Source organism: Pantherophis guttatus, chromosome 7 (assembly GCF_059756535.1).
Source record: "Pantherophis guttatus breed Tessera chromosome 7, ASM5975653v1, whole genome shotgun sequence".
Classification (NCBI taxonomy): Eukaryota; Metazoa; Chordata; class Lepidosauria; order Squamata; family Colubridae; genus Pantherophis; species Pantherophis guttatus.
The window spans coordinates 87,477,670-87,496,509 of record NC_142069.1 but is presented as its reverse complement, the minus strand read 5'-3'; the positions used below and the strand labels follow the sequence as shown (position 1 = coordinate 87,496,509).

Here is an 18,840-nt window from a genome sequence, read left to right as displayed (position 1 = left end):
ATTTAACAAACTGCCTCTCTCACACGTTGCAGCGATCAGCCGATTCAAGAAAATGGAACTATTCAATGTTTTCATCCATCGCAAGATATCAGGCTCGTTTGTTAACGGACCGTTTCCTTTCCAGTCCACGTAAAACTCTAAAGAAATATCGTTTTATTCTGCTTTCTTTTTTGCTAGGCTACCAACGGTCTCCTCCTGAAAACTTTCCATCGGGGCTGTTTTCTGGAGTGAGGCTTGTCCCAGCAGACCATGTCAAGGAACTCTGCCCAAACATAGCTAGGTTTTGCAAGCAAGTTTAGTCCTGCCTAACAGGTGTGAGCTCTGTTTGGGAAACTTCAAAAGGAACCTCATGTTCCATTTCTCAGCGTTAAATATTTCACTGGCTGAATTAGGGAAACAAATCTAATACGTGTTTTAAGATTAGATATATAATCTTGCTTTTTTATTTTCCTTATATAATACACACACACTCACACACACAAACACATATGTATGTCTTACATATATTGTACACAAACGCATACATATGCATATGTACAGTATTGGCCAGAATTGTGGAAACTTTCTGGGAAAAGTGTGTTTTTGAGGTTTGATGGCTAATAACCCCACTTTTCTTTTCTTTTTTTGGAGTTTCAAGAGAATCCTATTCCACTGCTGGAATGGCCTGGGAATAGCCCAGACCTTCACCCAATTGAAAAATCTATGGAGCCGACGAAAGAAACTGGTTAGTCAGAAGCGACCCAGCAATAAAACCCAGTTAATAGAAGCCATCATTCAATCTTGGTTTCACATGATAACAGCTGCAGAACTCAAAGACTTGGTTGACTCCATGGGAAGACGTTGTAAGGCCATCATTCATGCTAAAGGTTACCCAACTAAGTATTAACTGACACGGTGATAATTTTTTATCAATTAAATACCATAGAAAAGTGATCATTTTTGTATATCTCGTTTTTTCTACTTTTCTTCTTTATACTGTAACTGCTATTCTAACAGCAAATCCTTCATACAATTTATTGCATGACATTCTTGATTCAATTATCTTTCCATTGATATATAAGTTTATGGTACTACTCCAAAAAAAAGTGGTGTTATTAGCTAGTTTTAGAAAATACACTTTTCCCAAAAGGTTTCCACAATTTTGGCTTACTACCGTACATGCAGATTATAATTTCTCAACACAATTCCTGAACTGAAGATAAAGGTAAAGGTAAAGGTTCCCCTCGCACATATGTGCTAGTCGTTCCCGACTCTAGGGGGCGGTGCTCATCTCCGTTTCAAAGCCAAAGAGCCAGCGCTGTCTGAAGATGTCTCCGTGGTCATGTGGCCGGCATGACTCAACGCCAAAGGTGCACACGGAACGCTGTTCCCTTCCCAGCAAAGGTGGTCCCTATTTTTCTACTTGCATTTTTTACGTGCTTTCAAACTGCTAGGTTGGCAGAAGCTGGGACAAGTAACGGGAGCTCACCCCGTTACGCGGCACAAGGGATTCGAACCGCTGAGCTGCCGACCTTTCGATCGACAAGCTCAGCGTCTTAGCCGCTGAGCCGCCTTGTCCTCAAGATACTCTTAATACTCTCAAGATACTGAAGATACTCTTGCAGAAATACAACAGACGGAGTTGGAATGCAGGTTATAACCTTTCACGAAATCCCTCCGTGATCTCTGCATTCCAGTGTGAGATATTCCTGTATATTTCTCTAACAGTACGAGATGGAAATTTTTAAAATGTGCGTGAGAGATTCTTCCGGTCTTGATTCTTATTACACCCAGAAATCTGTCCCGCTGTCAATATTTTGAAATAAATTACTTTTGCTTTTGCAAGACAAGAAAAAACAAACAAACCTGAGAATAATGTTGATCCTATTCGTCATAGGTCAGGAATTAGCCAATGACATCCAATTCTCGACTTGCGACAGTTCATTTAGCGACCCTTCAAAGTTAGAAGGGTTGAAAAAAGTGACTTAACGACCGTTTTTCAAACTTATGACCGTTTCAGCATCCCCCCTGATCACGTGATCAAAATTTAGCCGCTTGGTAACTGACTCTTGTTCTTTTTTTTTTTTAAATAGTTTTTATTGAACATTTTCCAACTTTAAAAAACACAAGTAAAAAACAAAAAACAAATACAAACAAATACAAACAAATAAAAAACACAAGCAACACAACAGTGTGATATAATTTGACAGCTTTCCGTATCAGCATGTATATTCTGCTTTTGTGATTCACTATTCACTATTCCCGTGATGGCGAATCTATGGAGCCCACTCTGTGGGCACGCGAGCCATTGCCCACCTTAGCTCCACCCCGCCACCCAGCTGATTTTCAGGTCTATGCAGCGCATGCACAGAGGGGCGGGGCCTGGGTACTTGCGGGACCGCCTACTACCACCAATAGCCTCCCACCGGCCAGTACGCTCCCATAGAGAGGGGCTCCTCCGGGTGCCGTCAGCCAAACAATGTCGACTGGCGGCCCCCAGGGGGAGAGCCTTCTCTGTGGGGGCACCTACTATCTGGAACGAGCTCCCCCCAGAGATATGGAGGATCCCGGATCTGCGCACCTTCTGCCGCGCTCTTAAGACCTTACTATTTCACCAGGCCAGCCTGGCCTAATTTTCCCCCTCTTTTATAAAAGATTTTTAATTTTTAAATATCTTTTAGTATTTTATACATTCAATTTTAAATTGGTTTTAAAAGTTTGGGATTTTAAATTTGTCGGGGCCAAAATTATTTAATTTGATTTTATTCTACTTTTAAATTTTGTATGTATGTGTTTTATTGTTTGGCTGTGCACCGCCCTGAGTCCTTTGGGAGTAAGGCGGTATAGAAATCAAATCAAATAAATAAATAAATAAATGTGGGAGACCTGAGTGTATGCCCGAGGGGGTTATCCACGCATGCATGTGGGTGAGGGGGTCGTGCGCGCATGCATGGGGGGCTGGGGGGAGCATGGGGGCTACGCTGCGCCCCCCATGCAGAGATGGGTTTCAGCAGGTTCTAACCAGTTCTGGGGAACCGGAAGCGGATATTTTGAGTTGTTCGGAGAACCAGTAGTAAAAATTCTGACTGGCCCTGCCCCCATCTATTCTCTGCCTCCCGAGTCCCAGCTGATTGGGAGGAAATGAGGATTTTGCAGTAACCTTCCCCTGCCACGCCCCCCAAGCCATGCCACACCCCCCAAGCCACGCCCACAGAACCGGTAGGACCAAAAACGGACTGCGGGGTGAGGGGGCGGGGTACAGGGGGATCGCGCATGCATTATGGGTGCAGGCACGTGCGTACGCTGCTGTGCATACGTGCGCACACTTTTGGCACGCGACGTCAAAAAGGTTAGCCATCACCGCACTATTCAATATTTGCCTTCTCATAGATTTTAACACTCTTTTCACAACAACGAGTCAGTTTAACTGACTCATATTCATGACGGTTACAGTCAGTGGTGGGATGCAACCGGTTTTAGCAACCGGTTCGGCAAGTGCGCGCTTTGTGCGTGCACACGCACTTTGCGCGCCTAACGCACTTGCGCAAGTGTTCAAAATACAGCAGTTTGAAGCTCAGCTGCTTACCTTCTAAGGCAGCCCCGGTAAGTAGAACAGCGGAGGCACGGAAATCAGCTGTGACGCACGAATCAGCTGAACCAGAAAGAAGGAAATAGCGCAGGGGCAGGTGGACGGGGCCAGCTGATTGTCGCCATTACCGGTTCGCCTGAATTGGTCCGAACCGGCTGAATACCACCTCTGGTTACAGTGTCCCCTGTAGAGGTAGGTCAAAGGTCGCAGTGCCAAGCTTTGGGCAGCACACTGCCTTAGTTCATGCACTGTGGGTCTTGCCTGCTTCTATGATCTCATTTTGGCTCTGATCTGGATTATCTCATCTCACCTTCAGAGAGGATGGCATCTTGAGAGGGGGATGAATAGTTTCTACCAATTAGGATGCTGTTGCTGTCCTTCCTTTTTATTTGCCTGTGTAAAACTGTATAAAAAATAAAGCTCTCTGCGAGAGCGGGAGAGACATCTTCGCACAGAGCAAAAGCCTGGACCTCTGATTCTTGTGATCCCCCTTTTGCGACCTTCTGACGAGCAAAGTCAATGGGGAAGTCAGTTTCACTTAACAACAGTGTTACTAATTTAACAGCTGCATGATTCACTTAACAACTGTGGCAAGGAAGGTCGTAAAATGGGGCAAAACTCACTTAACAAATGTTTCGTTCAGCCACAGAAATTTTGGACTCAGTTGAGGTCGTAAACCGAGGACTGGCTGTAATAGAAACAAACGTTTTGCTTCTCAATAAAGCAACGACATCGGTTTATTGCCTTAGTGTGCGTGAACCGCATTCCTTCAAGCTTTCGTTTTTTTAAAAAAAACTCATTCACAAGTAGGAACCTGAGTTTTGACATCACGTGGAGTTCTTGGTTCTTCCAAACTATCATAGTTCACAGTTCAGATTCCAGGGAAAGATATTGTTTCTTCTAAAGATATCTTCGCCGTGAATTGCAGACATTTATGTGGAGTAGATCCTTCTGTTCTTACTAAAGTTTGATGTAATCGTGCACTTTGGATGGTGAGATCGGTAACCCTTCCACGTTTCTTTGCAATGATCAGGTTGGGATAGAGTAGGGGAGGGAATTGCTGTCCTAGGTTATATTAAAAAAAAAAACCTGTTTAAAGCGCCCCTTATTGAAACCCTGTGATTGTGCATTAAATATGGAGGCTGGATTTGCTTCTTGAAGAGACGGAGATGAGAGCTGATAGCATATGCTACTGGGTTTGCTATACTTCAGTGGAGGGGCTGGAGAAGACAGGGTGGAAGTTGTACTTCAGAAGGAAAAAGGGAAAGGAAAGGGGAGGGAGGGAGAGGAGAAGGAAGGAAGGAAAGAAGGAAAGAAGGAAAGAAAAGAGGAAAGAAAGGGAAGGGAAGGAAGAGGGAGTGAGGAAGGGAGGAAAGAAGGAAAGAAAGGAGGAAGGGAAAGAAAGGAAGAGGGAGGGAGGAAGGGAGGAAAGAAGGAAAGAAGGAAAGAAAGGAGGAAGGGAAGGGAAGGGAAGGAAGAGGGTGGGAGGGAGGGAAGAAGGAAAGAAGGGAGGAAAGGAAAGAAAGAGGGAGGGAGGGAGGAAAGAAGGAAGGGAAGGGAAGGAAGAGAGAGGGAGGAAGGGAGGAAGGGAGGAAAGAAGGAAAGAAAGGAGGAAACAATGAAAGAAAAGAGGAAAGGAAGGGAAGGGAAGGAAGAGGGAGGGAGGGAGGAAGGGAGGAAAGAAGGAAAGAAAGGAGGAAGGGAAAGAAAGGAAGAGGGTGGGAGGGAGGGAAAAAGGAAAGAAGGGAGGAAAGGAAAGGAAGAGGGAGGGGGAGGGAGGGAGGAAAAGGAAAGAAATGAGGAAGGGAAGGGAAGGAAGAGGGAGAGAGGGAGGGAGGAAGGAAAGAAAGAAGGAAAGAAGGAAAGAAAGGAGGAAGGAAAGGGAAGGAAGAGGGTGGGAAGGAAGGGAGGAAAGAAGGAAAGGAGGAAAGAAAGGAGGTAGGGAAGGGAAGGGAAGGAAAGGAAGAGAGAGAGAGGGAGGAAGGAAAGAAGGAAAGGAAAGAGGAAGGGAAGGAAAGGAAAGGAAGAGGGAGGGAGAGAGGGCGGGAGGAAGGAGAGTGGAGGAAAGGGAAAGATAAAAGGAGGAGAAAGGAAAGGCAAGCATTATGACACAGATTAAAATATTTTTTTTATTAAATAAAGGCATTTAATGTATTTATCACAGTCATGAATTTGATCTTTCCCCTTAATACCGTAAATAAATGGATTCGCTCAGTGTTTCTCGAGGGGGGAAAATAATAACAGGCCCCCAAAGAGCACACCTGCATGTACACATACCCACAAACGCAGAGGCGTTTGTGTATTAATCCAGATAATAAAGATGCATCGCGATCTATATATTAATGTGTAAAAGCCAAAAGTTGAGGTTGGACTGTGTCTGTCTTGTACCCCTCTCCCCTTCCTTCCCTTAATTTCCTATTTTTTTTCTTCTCTTCTTTGTATTTTATATAATAAAATAAAACCTTGATAAAAGATGCATCGTGATCATGGCCATAAACGTAGAGATACCGCTGAAATGTTCCGCTTACCTTCCCCTTAATTCACTTCTTCCACAACCTCAGATCAATACAGTGTAATATATAATGCAACGCTCTCAAATAAGCAGTCGCTAATCAAAGAAAGCAGAGTTGGAAAAACGCAGAATTGTAGCTGAGAAGGCCACCGATTGTGGCCGCTTCCCAAATTCCCTCTTTATATACTTTACACAAATGACCTTTGCGATCGTATTAAAAGCAACGGCGTTGGCTTCTCTGATGATGTAAAACTATTCAACCCCACCGACAATGTTGCTACCCTTCAAAATGACCTTGACTATGCGTCAAAAGGATCAAACAATATTGCATTCAGTTTTGGTCGCCGCTGTTAAGGATATTGTTGTTGTGTTACCAACCCAGCAGAGTGTAGAGCACAGAGAAACGTTGCTGAGAGCAATGAATAAGAGATGTGCAAACTGGTTTATCAAAAGTTTACTTTATAGTGAAAAAACAATCTCATAGTCTTTAAATCAATCCAAGTCTTTGCCAGTTAAATCAGTCCAGTGATACAAAAACTCTTCTTACCACACAAACAGTAGTTGGTTAGAATAACAAGTTCACTCTGGTTCACAAACCACAATGGTAGCAGATCCATCCAACCGATGATAGCACAATGGTAGCAACTCCACACACAATGGTAGCTTATCATCAACTGAATACTTTACAGTACCTTTCTTAAATACGTTTACAACTAGTGATTATCTAATTACAGCATGACTCAGCATTACAATGAATCAGCAGTAAAACTTTAAAGTCACACAATACATATCCATGTTAAAGTCACAGAACACATATATTGCCTGGACAACTTGTTAGGCTCAAACCATATCCTAACAGCCACGATGTAAAAAAAAGATGTGGAGACTCTAGAAAGAGTGCAGAGAAGAGCAACCAAGATGATTAGGGGATGATTGGAGGCTAAAACATATGAAGAACGGTTGCAGGAACTGGGTATGTCTAGTTTGATGAAAGGAAGGACTAGGGGAGACATGATAGAAGTGTCCCATTATCTCAGGAGTTGCCACAAAGAAGAGGGAGTCAAGCTATTCTCCAAAGCACCTGAGGGTAGGACAAGAAGCAACGGGTGGAAACTAATCAAGGAGAGAAGCAAGCTAGAACTAAGGAGAAATTTCCTGACAGTTAGAACAATTTATAAGTGGAACAACTTGCCTGCAGAAGTCATGAATGCTCCAACACTGGAAGTTTTCAAGAAGATGTTGGATAACCATTTGTCTGAAGTGATGTAGGGTTCCTGCCTGGGCAGGGGGTTGGACTAAAAGACCTCCAAGGCCCCTTCCAACTCTATTCTATTCTATTCTATTCTATTCTATTCTATTCTATTCTATTCTATTCTATTCTATTCTATTCTATTCTATTCTATTCTACTCTACTCTACTCTACTCTACTCTACTCTACTCTACTCTCTATTCTATTCTATGTGGCAACTTCAAATCTCAACCAACAAATGCTCTGTCTTACATATTGGCAAAAAAATAATAATCAGAACATAAAATACAAGCTGGATGGACACGACCTTGTAGACGACCCTCACTCTGTCAAGGACCTTGGAGTACTCATCTCTAACGATTCAAGTGCCAGAGCCCACTGTAACAACATTGCCAAAAAGACATCCAGGGTTGTTAACCTAATCTTGCGTAGCTTCTTCTCTGGTAATATTGTACTGCTAACTAGAGCATACAAAACCTTTGCTAGACCGATTCTTGAATACAGCTCATCTGTCTGGAACCCGCACTGCATATCGGACATTAATACAATTGATATTTCACAAGAAGAGTCCTCCACTTCTCTGCTCGCAAGAGAATGCCTTATGCCACCAGACTTGAAATTTTGGGCTTAGACAACTTAGAACTACGCCGCCTTCGGTCTGACCTAAGCATAGTACATAAAATTATCTGCTATAACGTCCTACCTGTCAGTGACTACTTCAGCTTCAACCGCAACAATACACGAGCACACAATAGATACAAACTCAAGGTAAACCGCACCAAACTTGATTGAATAATATCCTTTGCCATTCAAGAAATGGATTGGTGCTATTTGTCTCAGAGAGAAGTACATGCATTTTTTTAAAAAAATTGATTTATATGCCGCCCTTCTCCGGAGACTCAGGGCGGCTTACAATGCGTTAAGCAATAGCCTTTATACTTTTGTATATTTATACAAAGTCAGCTTATTGCCCCCACAACTGGGTCCTCAATTTACCTACCTTAGAAAGGATGGAAGGCTGAGTCAACCTTGAGCCTTGGCGAGAATCGAACCTGCAGTAATTGCAAGCAGCTGGTCTTAATAACAGGGTGCTTTAGACCACTGTACTACCAAGGCTCTTTATTTTTATGGATTTCGCCTCTCAAGGGTTTTTTTTTTGGCAAACGTCAGGTTCCGTTGCAACTATAAATGCACCAGGCAGCATTTCATGCTTAACAAATCATCTTTTTGGCAGATTTTAAACTCGTTTTCATCTACACCCAAGTGCCTGAAGGGAAAACATTGTTACCTTGCAACTCGGAGGTACGACTTTAATTCTCTGTTTTCGCTTGGCTGGTCGTGTTTCAAGAATCGCTTATAATTCGAAGGCCAGGTAAGACGGTTGAGGTGGTTGGGAATTCTTCAACAGCAGGAATTCTTCAATAAGGGCTGTCTGGGGATCTCTGCACGATGGCTGCGTATACCTGGGCAATCTTTTCATTGCTTCTGCTGCATTCCATGTATCAGTAAGCATAGATCTTAATGTAAATCTTAACTCACAGTGTGGAGTAATAAATCGTTTTTACAGTTGATAGATTTCGCTTGCTAAAGTTGTGGTGGACATCTACATTGTGCTGGGTCAAAAAAGAAAAGGGGAAAGGAAAAGAAAGAAAGAAGGAAGGAAGGAAAGAAAGAAAGGAAAAGAAAGGAAAGGAAATGGGAAGAAGGGAGGAAAAGTGGGAAGGAAGGAAGGAAAGACTGTGGAGGAAAGGAAAGAAAGAAAGGAAAGGAAGGAAGGAAAGGAAAAGAAAGGAAAGGAAAGGAAAAGAAAGGGTGAGGAAAGGAGGAAAAGTGGGAAGGAAGGAAGGGGTGTAAAGGAAAGGAAAAAAGGAAAGGGTGAGGGAGGGAGGGAGGGAGGGAGGAAAAGTGGGAAGGAAGGAGGGAAGGACAGAAAGAGTGTGGAGGAAAGGAAGGAAAGGAAAGGGTGAGGGAGGGAGGAAAAGTGGGAAGGAAGGAAGGAAGGAAAGACTGTGGAGGAAAGGAAAGAAAGAAAGGAAAGGAAAGGAAGGAAGGAAAGAAAGGAAAAGAAAGGAAAGGAAAGGAAAAGAAAGGGTGAGGAAAGGAGGAAAAGTGGGAAGGAAGGAAGGGATGTAAAGGAAAGGTAAAAAGGAAAGGAAAGGGTGAGGAAGGGAGGGAGGAAAAGTGGGAAGGAAAGAGGGAAGAAAGGAAAGAGTGTGGAGGAAAGGAAGGAAAGAAAGGAAAGGAAAAAAAGGAAAGGAAAGGATAAGGGAGGGAGAAAAAGTGGGAAGGAAGGAAGGAGTGTAAAGGAAAGGAAAAAAGGAGGGAGGAAAAGTGGGAAGGAAGGAAGGAAGGAAAGACTGTGGAGGAAAGGAAAGAAAGAAAGGAAAGGAAAGGAAGGAAGGAAAGAAAGGAAAAGAAAGGAAAGGAAAGGAAAAGAAAGGGTGAGGAAAGGAGGAAAAGTGGGAAGGAAGGAAGGGATGTAAAGGAAAGGAAAAAAGGAAAGGAAAGAGTGAGGAAGGGAGGGAGGAAAAGTGGGAAGGAAGGAGGGAAGAAAGGAAAGAGTGTGGAGGAAAGGAAGGAAAGAAAGGAAAGGAAAAAAGGAAAGGAAAGGATAAGGGAGGGAGGAAAAGTGGGAAGGAAGGAAGGAGTGTAAAGGAAAGGAAAAAAGGAAAGGGAGGGAGGGAGGAAAAGTGGGAAGGAAGGAGGGAAGGAAGAAAAGAGTGTGGAGGAAAGGAAAGGAAAAAAAGAAAGGAAAGGGAGAAAAAATGGGAAGGAAGGAAGGAAGGAATGTAAAGGAAAAGAAGAAAGGAAGAGAAAGGAAATGGGGGAGGGGAGGGAGGAAAAGTGGGAAGGAAAGAAGGAAGGAAGGAAATCTTGCAATCTTGATCCATGGAGAAGTCTTATTTGTTAGAGATACAACTTGTCTTAACCCTTGAGAACAGTAATACGCAGAGCTGTCTAAACCGTGTTTTGAAACCATGTTCTCTCTACTCTTTTACCAAAAACATTAAACCGATCATTTCAAGCTCTCAAACTTTCAAAAATAATTGAAGATTTATGTCCCTCATTGGGTCTGAAACAACGACGCGTCGGTTCTGATGTAAGTTCCTGAAGTCCAAAGAATTTGGGACTTCAGTTATTGCAATCCAAGCACCACGCTAGCAGGAGATGTTAGGAGTTAGTGCAACGTACGTGGAAGGTATCAATTTACAGAAAGCTAGTCTATTGCAAAAGATTTATGTCATTTGATATTAAAATTTCTTTCTCTCGTCAATATCTGTATCAAAAACAAAACAAAGCTGGAAATTTTCTTCTCTAAACGATTGACTTTGGAAGATGAGTATTAATAAAAAAAAATCACATAATTATTTTCTCGTCGCCTCACGTTTGCACATACCTGGAGAGATTTTCACTTCCTTATGATTTCTAGTATATCTCTTTAATGCATCAGATGGGTTTTTTTTTAAAAAAAATAACTGTGGCACGCTCAATTTAATAATTCATAAATAAGCGAAACAGCAATAAAACTTAGAAATGACTAACAGTGATGTTTACACGAGACACAGATTTCCAGGACTGTAGTTCTGTTAGGACATTTCCTCAGATAATCCTTGTGAGAATGGAATCGTTTTCATGGAATATGAGCTTGAAATATCGGTGTTTCTTTCTTTTTCTCTTTCAACATACTGAGTTAAAAATAAACATCATTTTTGATCTTGGGGATCAAAAATCTGATCTTGGGGAGCGCTAACATGAAAGAAATTTTTCTTTTCTTCCCTGAAGCTCAAAAAAGGCAAGGCAAAACTAGAATAGAATAGAATAGAATAGAATAGAATAGAATAGAATAGAATAGAATAGAATAGAATGGAATGGAATGGAATGGAATGGAATGGAATGGAATGGAATGGAATGGAATGGAATAGGAATAGGAATAGGAATAGGAAAAGAATAGAGTAGCGTAGAGTAGAGTAGAATAAAAGATAGAAGAATAGAATAGAATAGAATAGAATAGAATAGGAATAGGAATAGGAATAGGAAAAGAATAGAGTAGCGTAGAGTAGAGTAGAATAAAAGATAGAAGAATAGAATAGAATAGAATAGAATAGAATAGAATAGAATAGAATAGAATAGAATAGAATAGGAATAGGAATAGGAATAGGAAAAGAATAGAGTAGCGTAGAGTAGAGTAGAATAAAAGATAGAAGAATAGAATAGAATAGAATAGAATAGAATAGAATAGAATAGAATAGAATAGAATAGAATAGAATAGAATAGAATAGGAATAGGAATAGGAAAAGAATAGAGTAGCGTAGAGTAGAGTAGAATAAAAGATAGAAGAATAGAATAGAATAGAATAGAATAGAATAGAATAGAATAGAATAGAATAGAATAGAATAGAATAGAATAGAATATGGAAAGAGTAGAGTAGAATAAAAGATGGAATAATGGAATGGAATGGAATGGAATGGAATAGAATAGAATAGAATAGAATAGAATAGAATAGAATAGAATAGAATAGAATAGAATAGAATAGGAAGGGACCTTGGAGGTCTTCTAGTCCAGCCCCTGCTCAAGCAGGAGAACCTATACTATTTCAGATAAGTGGCTACCTAGTTTCTTTTTAAAAACCTCCGGTGATGGAGCATCCACAATTTCTGGTGGCAAGCTGTTCCACTGGTTAATTGTCCTCACTGTTAGGAAGTTTCTCCTTAATTCCAGGTTGCTTCTCTCTTCGGTTAGTTTCCAACCCTTGTTTCTTGTTCTGCCCTCTGGTGCTTTGGAGAATAGATTTGACTCCCTCTTCTTTGCGTCCGCCCCTCAAACACTGGAATCCTGCTATCATCTCGCCCCTAATTCTTCTTTTCTCTAGACTAGCCAAACCCCAAATCCTGCAGCCGCTTTTCATATGTTCTAGTCTCCAGGCCTTTGATCATCTTAGTTGCTCTTCTCTGAACTTTTTCCAACATCTTTTTTGTAAGATGGTGACTAAAATCGGTTGCAGTATTCCAGGTGTGGTCTTACTAAGGGTTTTTATAGAGCGATACCAATACGTCATGTGATCTTAATTCTATGCCTCTGTTTATACAACTCAGGATTGTAGTAGCTTTTTTTGGGCTGCCGCCTCACACCGCTTGGCTCATATTCAAGTGATCATCCCCCACGCCATGATGGGGTTTCCATTGGTAACTCTTCTGAATTTCGGTAAGTTCAACAACCTCAAATATGCCCAAACGTATTCCATATATTTTATTTTAGCTACTGTACTGGTGGGCGACCTGTTGATACTATGAATGCCTTACGTAGCAAACCTGCTACGAGCCTTCCAGGGGTGGGTTCTAACATTTTTTTACTACCGGTTCTGTGGGTGTGGCTTATTTTGTGGGCGTGGCTTGATGGTCATGTGACAATTATTTAGGATTTAGCAGAGGTACTGGTCTACCAGGCTTTTAACTGCTTGCAGAGCTGTACCAATTTATTTTTTGCAGGCACTGGTCTACCCATTTATTTTTGCAGGCACTGGTCTACTCATGTATTTTTGCAGGCACTGATCTACTCATGTATTTTTGCAGGCACTGGTCTACCCATTTATTTTTGCAGGCACTGGTCTACTCATGTATTTTTGCAGGCACTGGTCTACCCATTTATTTTTGCAGGCACTGATCTACTCATGTATTTTTGCAGGCACTGGTCTACCCATTTATTTTTGCAGGCACTGGTCTACTCATGTATTTTTGCAGGCACTGGTCTACTCATGTATTTTTGCAGACACTGATCTACCCATGTATTTTTGCAGGCACTGGTCTACTCATGTATTTTTGCAGGCACTGATCTACTCATGTATTTTTGCAGGCACTGATCTACTCATGTATTTTTGCAGGCACTGGTCTACTCATGTATTTTTGCAGGCACTGATCTACTCATGTATTTTTGCAGGCACTGGTCTACCCATTTATTTTTGCAGGTACTGGTCTACTCATGTATTTTTGCAGGCACTGGTCTACCCGTTTATTTTTGCAGGCACTGATCTACTCACGTATTTTTGCAGGCACTGGTCTACTCATTTGTTTTCTTTTAACACTGATCAGCTGTAGGGCGGCCCTTTGAAGCCCCACGACAAGAGTTTAAACAGTTTTTTTCCCTCTAGCCATCAGCTGGGACTCAGGAGGCAGCAATAGATTGGGGGTGGGGCCAAATAAAAGGTAAAAATAACGTGGGGTGGGTGGGGCGCGGGGGGTGGGGTAGGGGCATGGGGGGGACAGAACCAGTTCGGTGATGTTATATCGTCACCGCTACCGGCTCGGGAGAACCGGGCCAAACTGGGAGGAACCCACCACTGGAGCGTTCCTGAGGTCTAGCCAGATGTACATCTTTCATTACATACCCTATACCAGAGGTGGGATTCAAAACTCTTAGCAAGGGGTTCTCTACCCAGTTGCTGGGTGGGCGTGGCCATGGTGGGTGTGGCCATGTCAACCTCCTGCCCCACGGCGGCGAGGGAGGGGCTTTTTGCCCTACCCAGGCTCCAGAGGTTTTCTTCGAGCCTCCGGGAGGGCGAGAACGGCCTCCCCAGGCTCCGGAGGCCCTCTGGCGGCCAGAAACGAGCCAGTTTCCGACCTTCCCAATCTTCCGGTAGGCCCGTTTTTTGTCCTCCCCGAACCTCCGCACACACCCTGCACTTACCTGCATCCAAAACGGGCTGCGTAGGGACTCCTAGGAGGGGCGGGGCAGGGTGGGCAAGGCCAGCCAGGAGTGGGATTTGGGGGTTCTCCGAACTGCACAGAATCTTAGCTAGAGGTTCTCCCGAACCCGTGCGAACCCCCAGCAGCCCCACCCCTGCCCTATACTATGTAATTGCCCATCTCTAACTCGTTGTAGGAGTTGAGTTAATCTATGATGACCAAAATAATAATAATAATCAGGAGGATTCTGGCAGCACAACTTCGGACCCACAAATCTGATTAAAAGACATAACTTAGATCACAACTCCAAATGCCAATTCATATTTGTATGCTTAGGTCAGGAGTCAGCAACCTGCGGCTCTGGAGCCGCATGTGGCTCTTTCACCCCTCTGCTGCGGCTCCCTGTCCCTCAAAATATGTGTCACAGCCGCCAATGTGTGACTCCCGCCGGTACGCGATTTATTGAGCTTTTCAACCCCCGGTTAGGCCAACCATGGATAAATCCAAGAAAAGAAAAGTTTCAGAAGAAAACAGAACTACATATGCTAGTTTTGTGGCCGCTCAAGAAACAGTCAGGCACAGGAAGGGTTTTTGTGGCTCCCGGTGTTTTCTTTTCTGTGGGAAACTGGTCCAAATGGCTCTTTGAGTGTTTAAGGTTACAGACCCCTGACCTCGGTCTTTGGGAATAGGCCAGGGGTGGGTTCTAAATTTTTCTACTACCGGTTCTGTGGGCGTGGCTTATTTTGTGGGTGTGGCTTGGAGGTCATGTGACTAGGTGGGCGTGGCTAGCTGGTCAGAGTCATTTCTGGAAGGTCCTCGCACTTACGACCAGTCCTCGCACTTACGACCCGACTCATTTGTTTGCTTTTAACACTGATCAGCTGTAGGGCAGCCCTTTGAAGCCCCGCGGCAAGAGCTTAAACAGTTTTTTCCACCTCTAGTCATCAGCTGGGACTCAGGAGGCAGCAATAGATTGGGGGTGGGACCAAATAAAAGGTAAGAATAACGTGGGGGGGTGGGGGGGGAGGGCGGGGGGGGGAGAACCGGTTCGGTGACATCATATTTTGCTTAACGCATTGTAAGCCGCCCTGAGTCTCCGGAGAAGGGCGGTATAAAAAAATCAAATAAAAATAAAAATAAATAAAATATTGTCACCGCTACCGGCTCGGCCGAACCGGACCGAACCGGGAGGAACCCACCACTGGAATAGGCCTATGTTTGCCATAAAGCTTGGTTCTTATTATTTTGGAGTCATCGTGAAATACTTTTAGTCAACTTTTTAATTTCATCCAAACCACTTCTTCAAGAGTTTCATACTGAAATCTGGCAGCCCAGAATTCTGGTTTGCATACACAGCATATGAACCTCAACAAGAGTTGTCCCCAAAGGAGCTTTTCTAAAAAAAAACCAAAAAACTGGGCTTTTCTTGGTTTTTCTCCTTGGAAACGTTTCGCTTCTCATCCCAGAAAGAAGCTTCGGGAACTCAACAAGAGGCAGGAAAACCAACCTGGCTCAGAGCTTAAGCGGGCTGAACGAGTGGGTGGCAAACACACAGGTAGTAGTGCCAAGCTCTTGGATAGAGTGGGAAGTAAAACAACAAAACGAAACAAGCAAAGGCAAAAACAAGGCAACTCCTGTAAGCCTGCCAAGAAAAATGAGTGGGTGCTCTCACCTGGAGTTTTGGCTGGACTTGTGTTTTGGGTGCCAGGATTGAGCGTTTTTTTCTTTTGCTAGATTTTCTATTTGTTTATTGTTTTATTATTATTTTCTCCTCCTCCTCCTTCCTGTTGTTGTTTTTTGTCTTTTCCTTCTCCTTCTCCTCCTCCTTCTTCTTCCTGTTCTTCTTCTTCATCTCCTTCTCCTCTTCCTCCTCCTCCTTCCTTCCTTCCTGTTCTTCTTCTTCATCTCCTTCTCCTCTTCCTCCTCCTCCTTCCTTCCTTCCTGTTGTTCTTTTTTGTCTTCTCCTCCTCCTCCTTCTTCCTGTTCTCCTCCTCCTTCTTCCTGTTCTTCTTCTTCATCTCCTTCTCCTCTTCCTCCTCCTCCTTCCTTCCTTCCTGTTGTTCTTTTTTGTCTTCTCCTCCTCCTTCTTCTTCCTGTTCTCTTCCTCCTCCTCCTTCTTCCTGTTCTTCTTCTTCAACTCCTCCTCCTTCTCCTCTTCCTCCTCCTCCTCCTCCCTTCCTTCCTGTTCTCCTCCTCCTCCTCCTTCTTCCTGTTCTTCTTCTTCATCTCCTTCTCCTCTTCCTCCTCCTCCTTCCTTCCTTCCTGTTGTTCTTTTTTGTCTTCTCCTCCTCCTCCTTCTTCCTGTTCTTCTTCTTCATCTCCTTCTCCTCTTCCTCCTCCTCCTTCCTTCCTTCCTGTTGTTCTTTTTTGTCTTCTCCTCCTCCTTCTTCTTCCTGTTCTCCTCCTCCTCCTTCTTCCTGTTCTTCTTCTTCAACTCTTCCTCCTTCTCCTCTTCCTCCTCCTCCTCCTCCTCCCTTCCTTCCTGTTGTTCTTTTTTGTCTTCTCCTTCTCCTTCTCCTCCTTCTTCTTCTTCCTGTTCTCCTCCTCCTCCTTCTTCCTGTTCTTCTTCATCGCCTCCTCCTTCTCCTCCTCTTCCTTCTTCCTGTTCTTCTTCTCCTCCTCCTCCTCCTTCCTTTGTTCTTCTTCGTCACCTCCTCCTCCTCCTCCTCCTCTTCTTCTTCTCCTCCTCCTCCTCCCCCTCGTCCTCCTGCTCCTCCTCCTCCACCTCCTCCAAGAAGAAGAAGAAGAAGAAGAAGAAGAAGAAGAAGAAGAAGAAGAAGAAGAAGAAGAGGAGGAGGAGGAGGAGGAGGAGGAGGAGGAGGAGGAGGAGGAGGAGGAAGAGGTGAAGAAGATGGGCAACTATAAAACCTTTTAAAGAAATAAAATAAAATGGGATTCAAGGCAGCACAGAAAGATTAAAAACCAAGACATAATGACAAAGGGAAAAATATGCACAGGGGACAATTCTATCCAGTCAAAAGCAATCAAGATGAGCTGAACACTTCCCAAAAACAGGCCCAGGGGGGAAACACCAAGTTTTTGGAGATTTCTAAAGACAGGCAGGAGCACCCACATCGGGAGCTTACGTGGGTGGGGAATTCTGTACCTTAAGACAGGTGTGATTTCCTTTCCTTTCCTTCCCTAGCTTGAAACGTCTTCAAGCAAAAACAAAGGAAGTCCACTTGCCTTTCGGAAAAGCACCTCAGGCAGGGGTGGGGCTGCTCGAGGTTCGCAAGGGTTCGGGAGAACCTCTAGCTAAGATTCTGTGCAGTTTGGAGAACCCCCAAATCCCACTCCTGGCTGGCCCCACCCACCCCACCCCACCCAGGTGTCCCCACGCGGCCTGTTTTGGATGCAGGTAAGTGCAGGGCGCGCATGGAGGCTCAGGGAAGGCGAAAAATGGGCCTACCGAAAATTCGGGAAGGCCAGAAACTGGCCTGTTTCTGGCCTCCAGAGGGTCTCTGGAGCCTGGGGAGGCCATTTTTGCTCTCCCGGAGGCTTGAGGAAAGCCTCCAGAGCCCAGGTAGGACAAAAAAGCCCCCCATTGTGATGCAGGAGGCCGACTAGGCTACGCCCACCATGGCTACGCCCACCCAGCAACCGGGCAGAGAACCCCTTGCTAAAATTTTTGAAGCCCACCCCTGACCTCAGGGGTGTCTCCATTGTCATCTCTCTCACCTTGTGTTCCCTGCCTTGGCTAGGTTGAAACTTAAAACGCAATGACCTTCTTGAGCCAGGGATGATATAATTAATAAAGAAAATATAGTATATAAAGTCGTAGAAAATGCAAGGTTGGACATCTTAAACTTTCGTCAAGTAGACAGCCTTCCCCTGTTCAGCGTTTTCCGGCGGTGGTGATGGACATAACGTTCAATATTCCCAGATGATTTGAGAGTTAGCGTCAAGATATCTGAAGTTATCTGCTCAACAAATTGTGTGTCGAGTGTGTGATTTGCACTTTACCTATATGTTTTCTTCGCTCACAGCTTCACAATAACAAGGAGGGTGGGATGGATGGAATGTAGGGAAGGGAGAATGGTACTCAAGCATCCGTCGGCACCCGTGGGACATTGCTGGCATCCAAGGACACACCGAGCAGACGCTCCGGTGCTGCAGACTATTTCCCATAACAAAACGAACAAGTGTGATTGGTGGATGTTTTGGACTGTGGGTGGCCCGTAGGAAAAAGGAGGAATTAACTCCGCTTGCTTTTGTGCGGGAAACCCCAGAGCTGGTTTTGCTTCTTCTGTGTCAGGATGGTTTATTCAATAAAGTTTTATACTCTTGGTAAAAATAACGTCCCAGGAGTATCTTTTTTCTGGATTTGCCAGCTGGACAGTTGACACCGTAACTTCCTCTTTATTTTGTATTCAGTACTACTCCCAGATCTTCTGAGCAGTCAGAATAGCTGTCAGCAGGGAGCTTGTCACCCATTGGTTGGAGATCTGCTTGTGGGACGCAGCCAACAGTTGACTGCTTCGTCTACATGTGGACTGTTGGGCCCTCAGAAGTATTGCATCGTGGGGCACCTTGCGGTGAGTTTATTGTACTGCCAAGAAGATAATTGGAACACCTATAAAACAGCACATTATAGGCACCCCAAATTTGTCATCCATTTCCTTCTGTCTGAAATTTGATCCCATAGTTTCAACTGCAGGCTAAGCAGCAGAAGAAAAATGTAGAACACAAAATAATAGGGTTATTATTTTCGGATCCCTAATAATAGGGACCTTGGAGGTCTTTTAGTCCAACTCTCTGCTCAAGCAGGAGACAATATAGTACCATTCCGAACAAATGGTTGTCCAATCTCTTCTTAAAAATCTCCAGTGAT

The 18,840-nt window shown here is 43.9% G+C and overlaps 2 protein-coding genes across 4 annotated transcripts in view; one reads left to right on the top strand and one right to left on the bottom strand.

Annotated features, from left to right (window-relative positions):
* Positions 1-9,379, bottom strand: part of ERGIC2 (ERGIC and golgi 2) — a 60,477-nt gene extending 51,098 nt beyond the window's left edge. Inside the window, exon 1 of the mRNA XM_087873377.1 lies at positions 8,618-9,379. The gene's annotated coding sequence lies outside the window, so the exon portion shown is untranslated. The remainder of the gene's footprint in view (positions 1-8,617) is intronic.
* LAMB4 (laminin subunit beta 4) overlaps positions 8,498-18,840 on the top strand; it is a 66,111-nt gene continuing 55,768 nt past the window's right edge. Inside the window, exons 1-3 of one of the 3 annotated variants that reach the window (XM_087873374.1) lie at positions 8,498-8,701; positions 12,423-12,531; positions 18,384-18,544. In XM_087873374.1, coding sequence (XP_087729500.1) covers positions 12,495-12,531; positions 18,384-18,544 — 198 coding nt within the window. In that variant the 5' untranslated portion in view covers positions 8,498-8,701; positions 12,423-12,494. The remainder of the gene's footprint in view (positions 8,702-12,422; positions 12,532-18,383; positions 18,545-18,840) is intronic. The other 2 variants (XM_087873375.1, XM_087873376.1) reach the window with 2 other exon arrangements.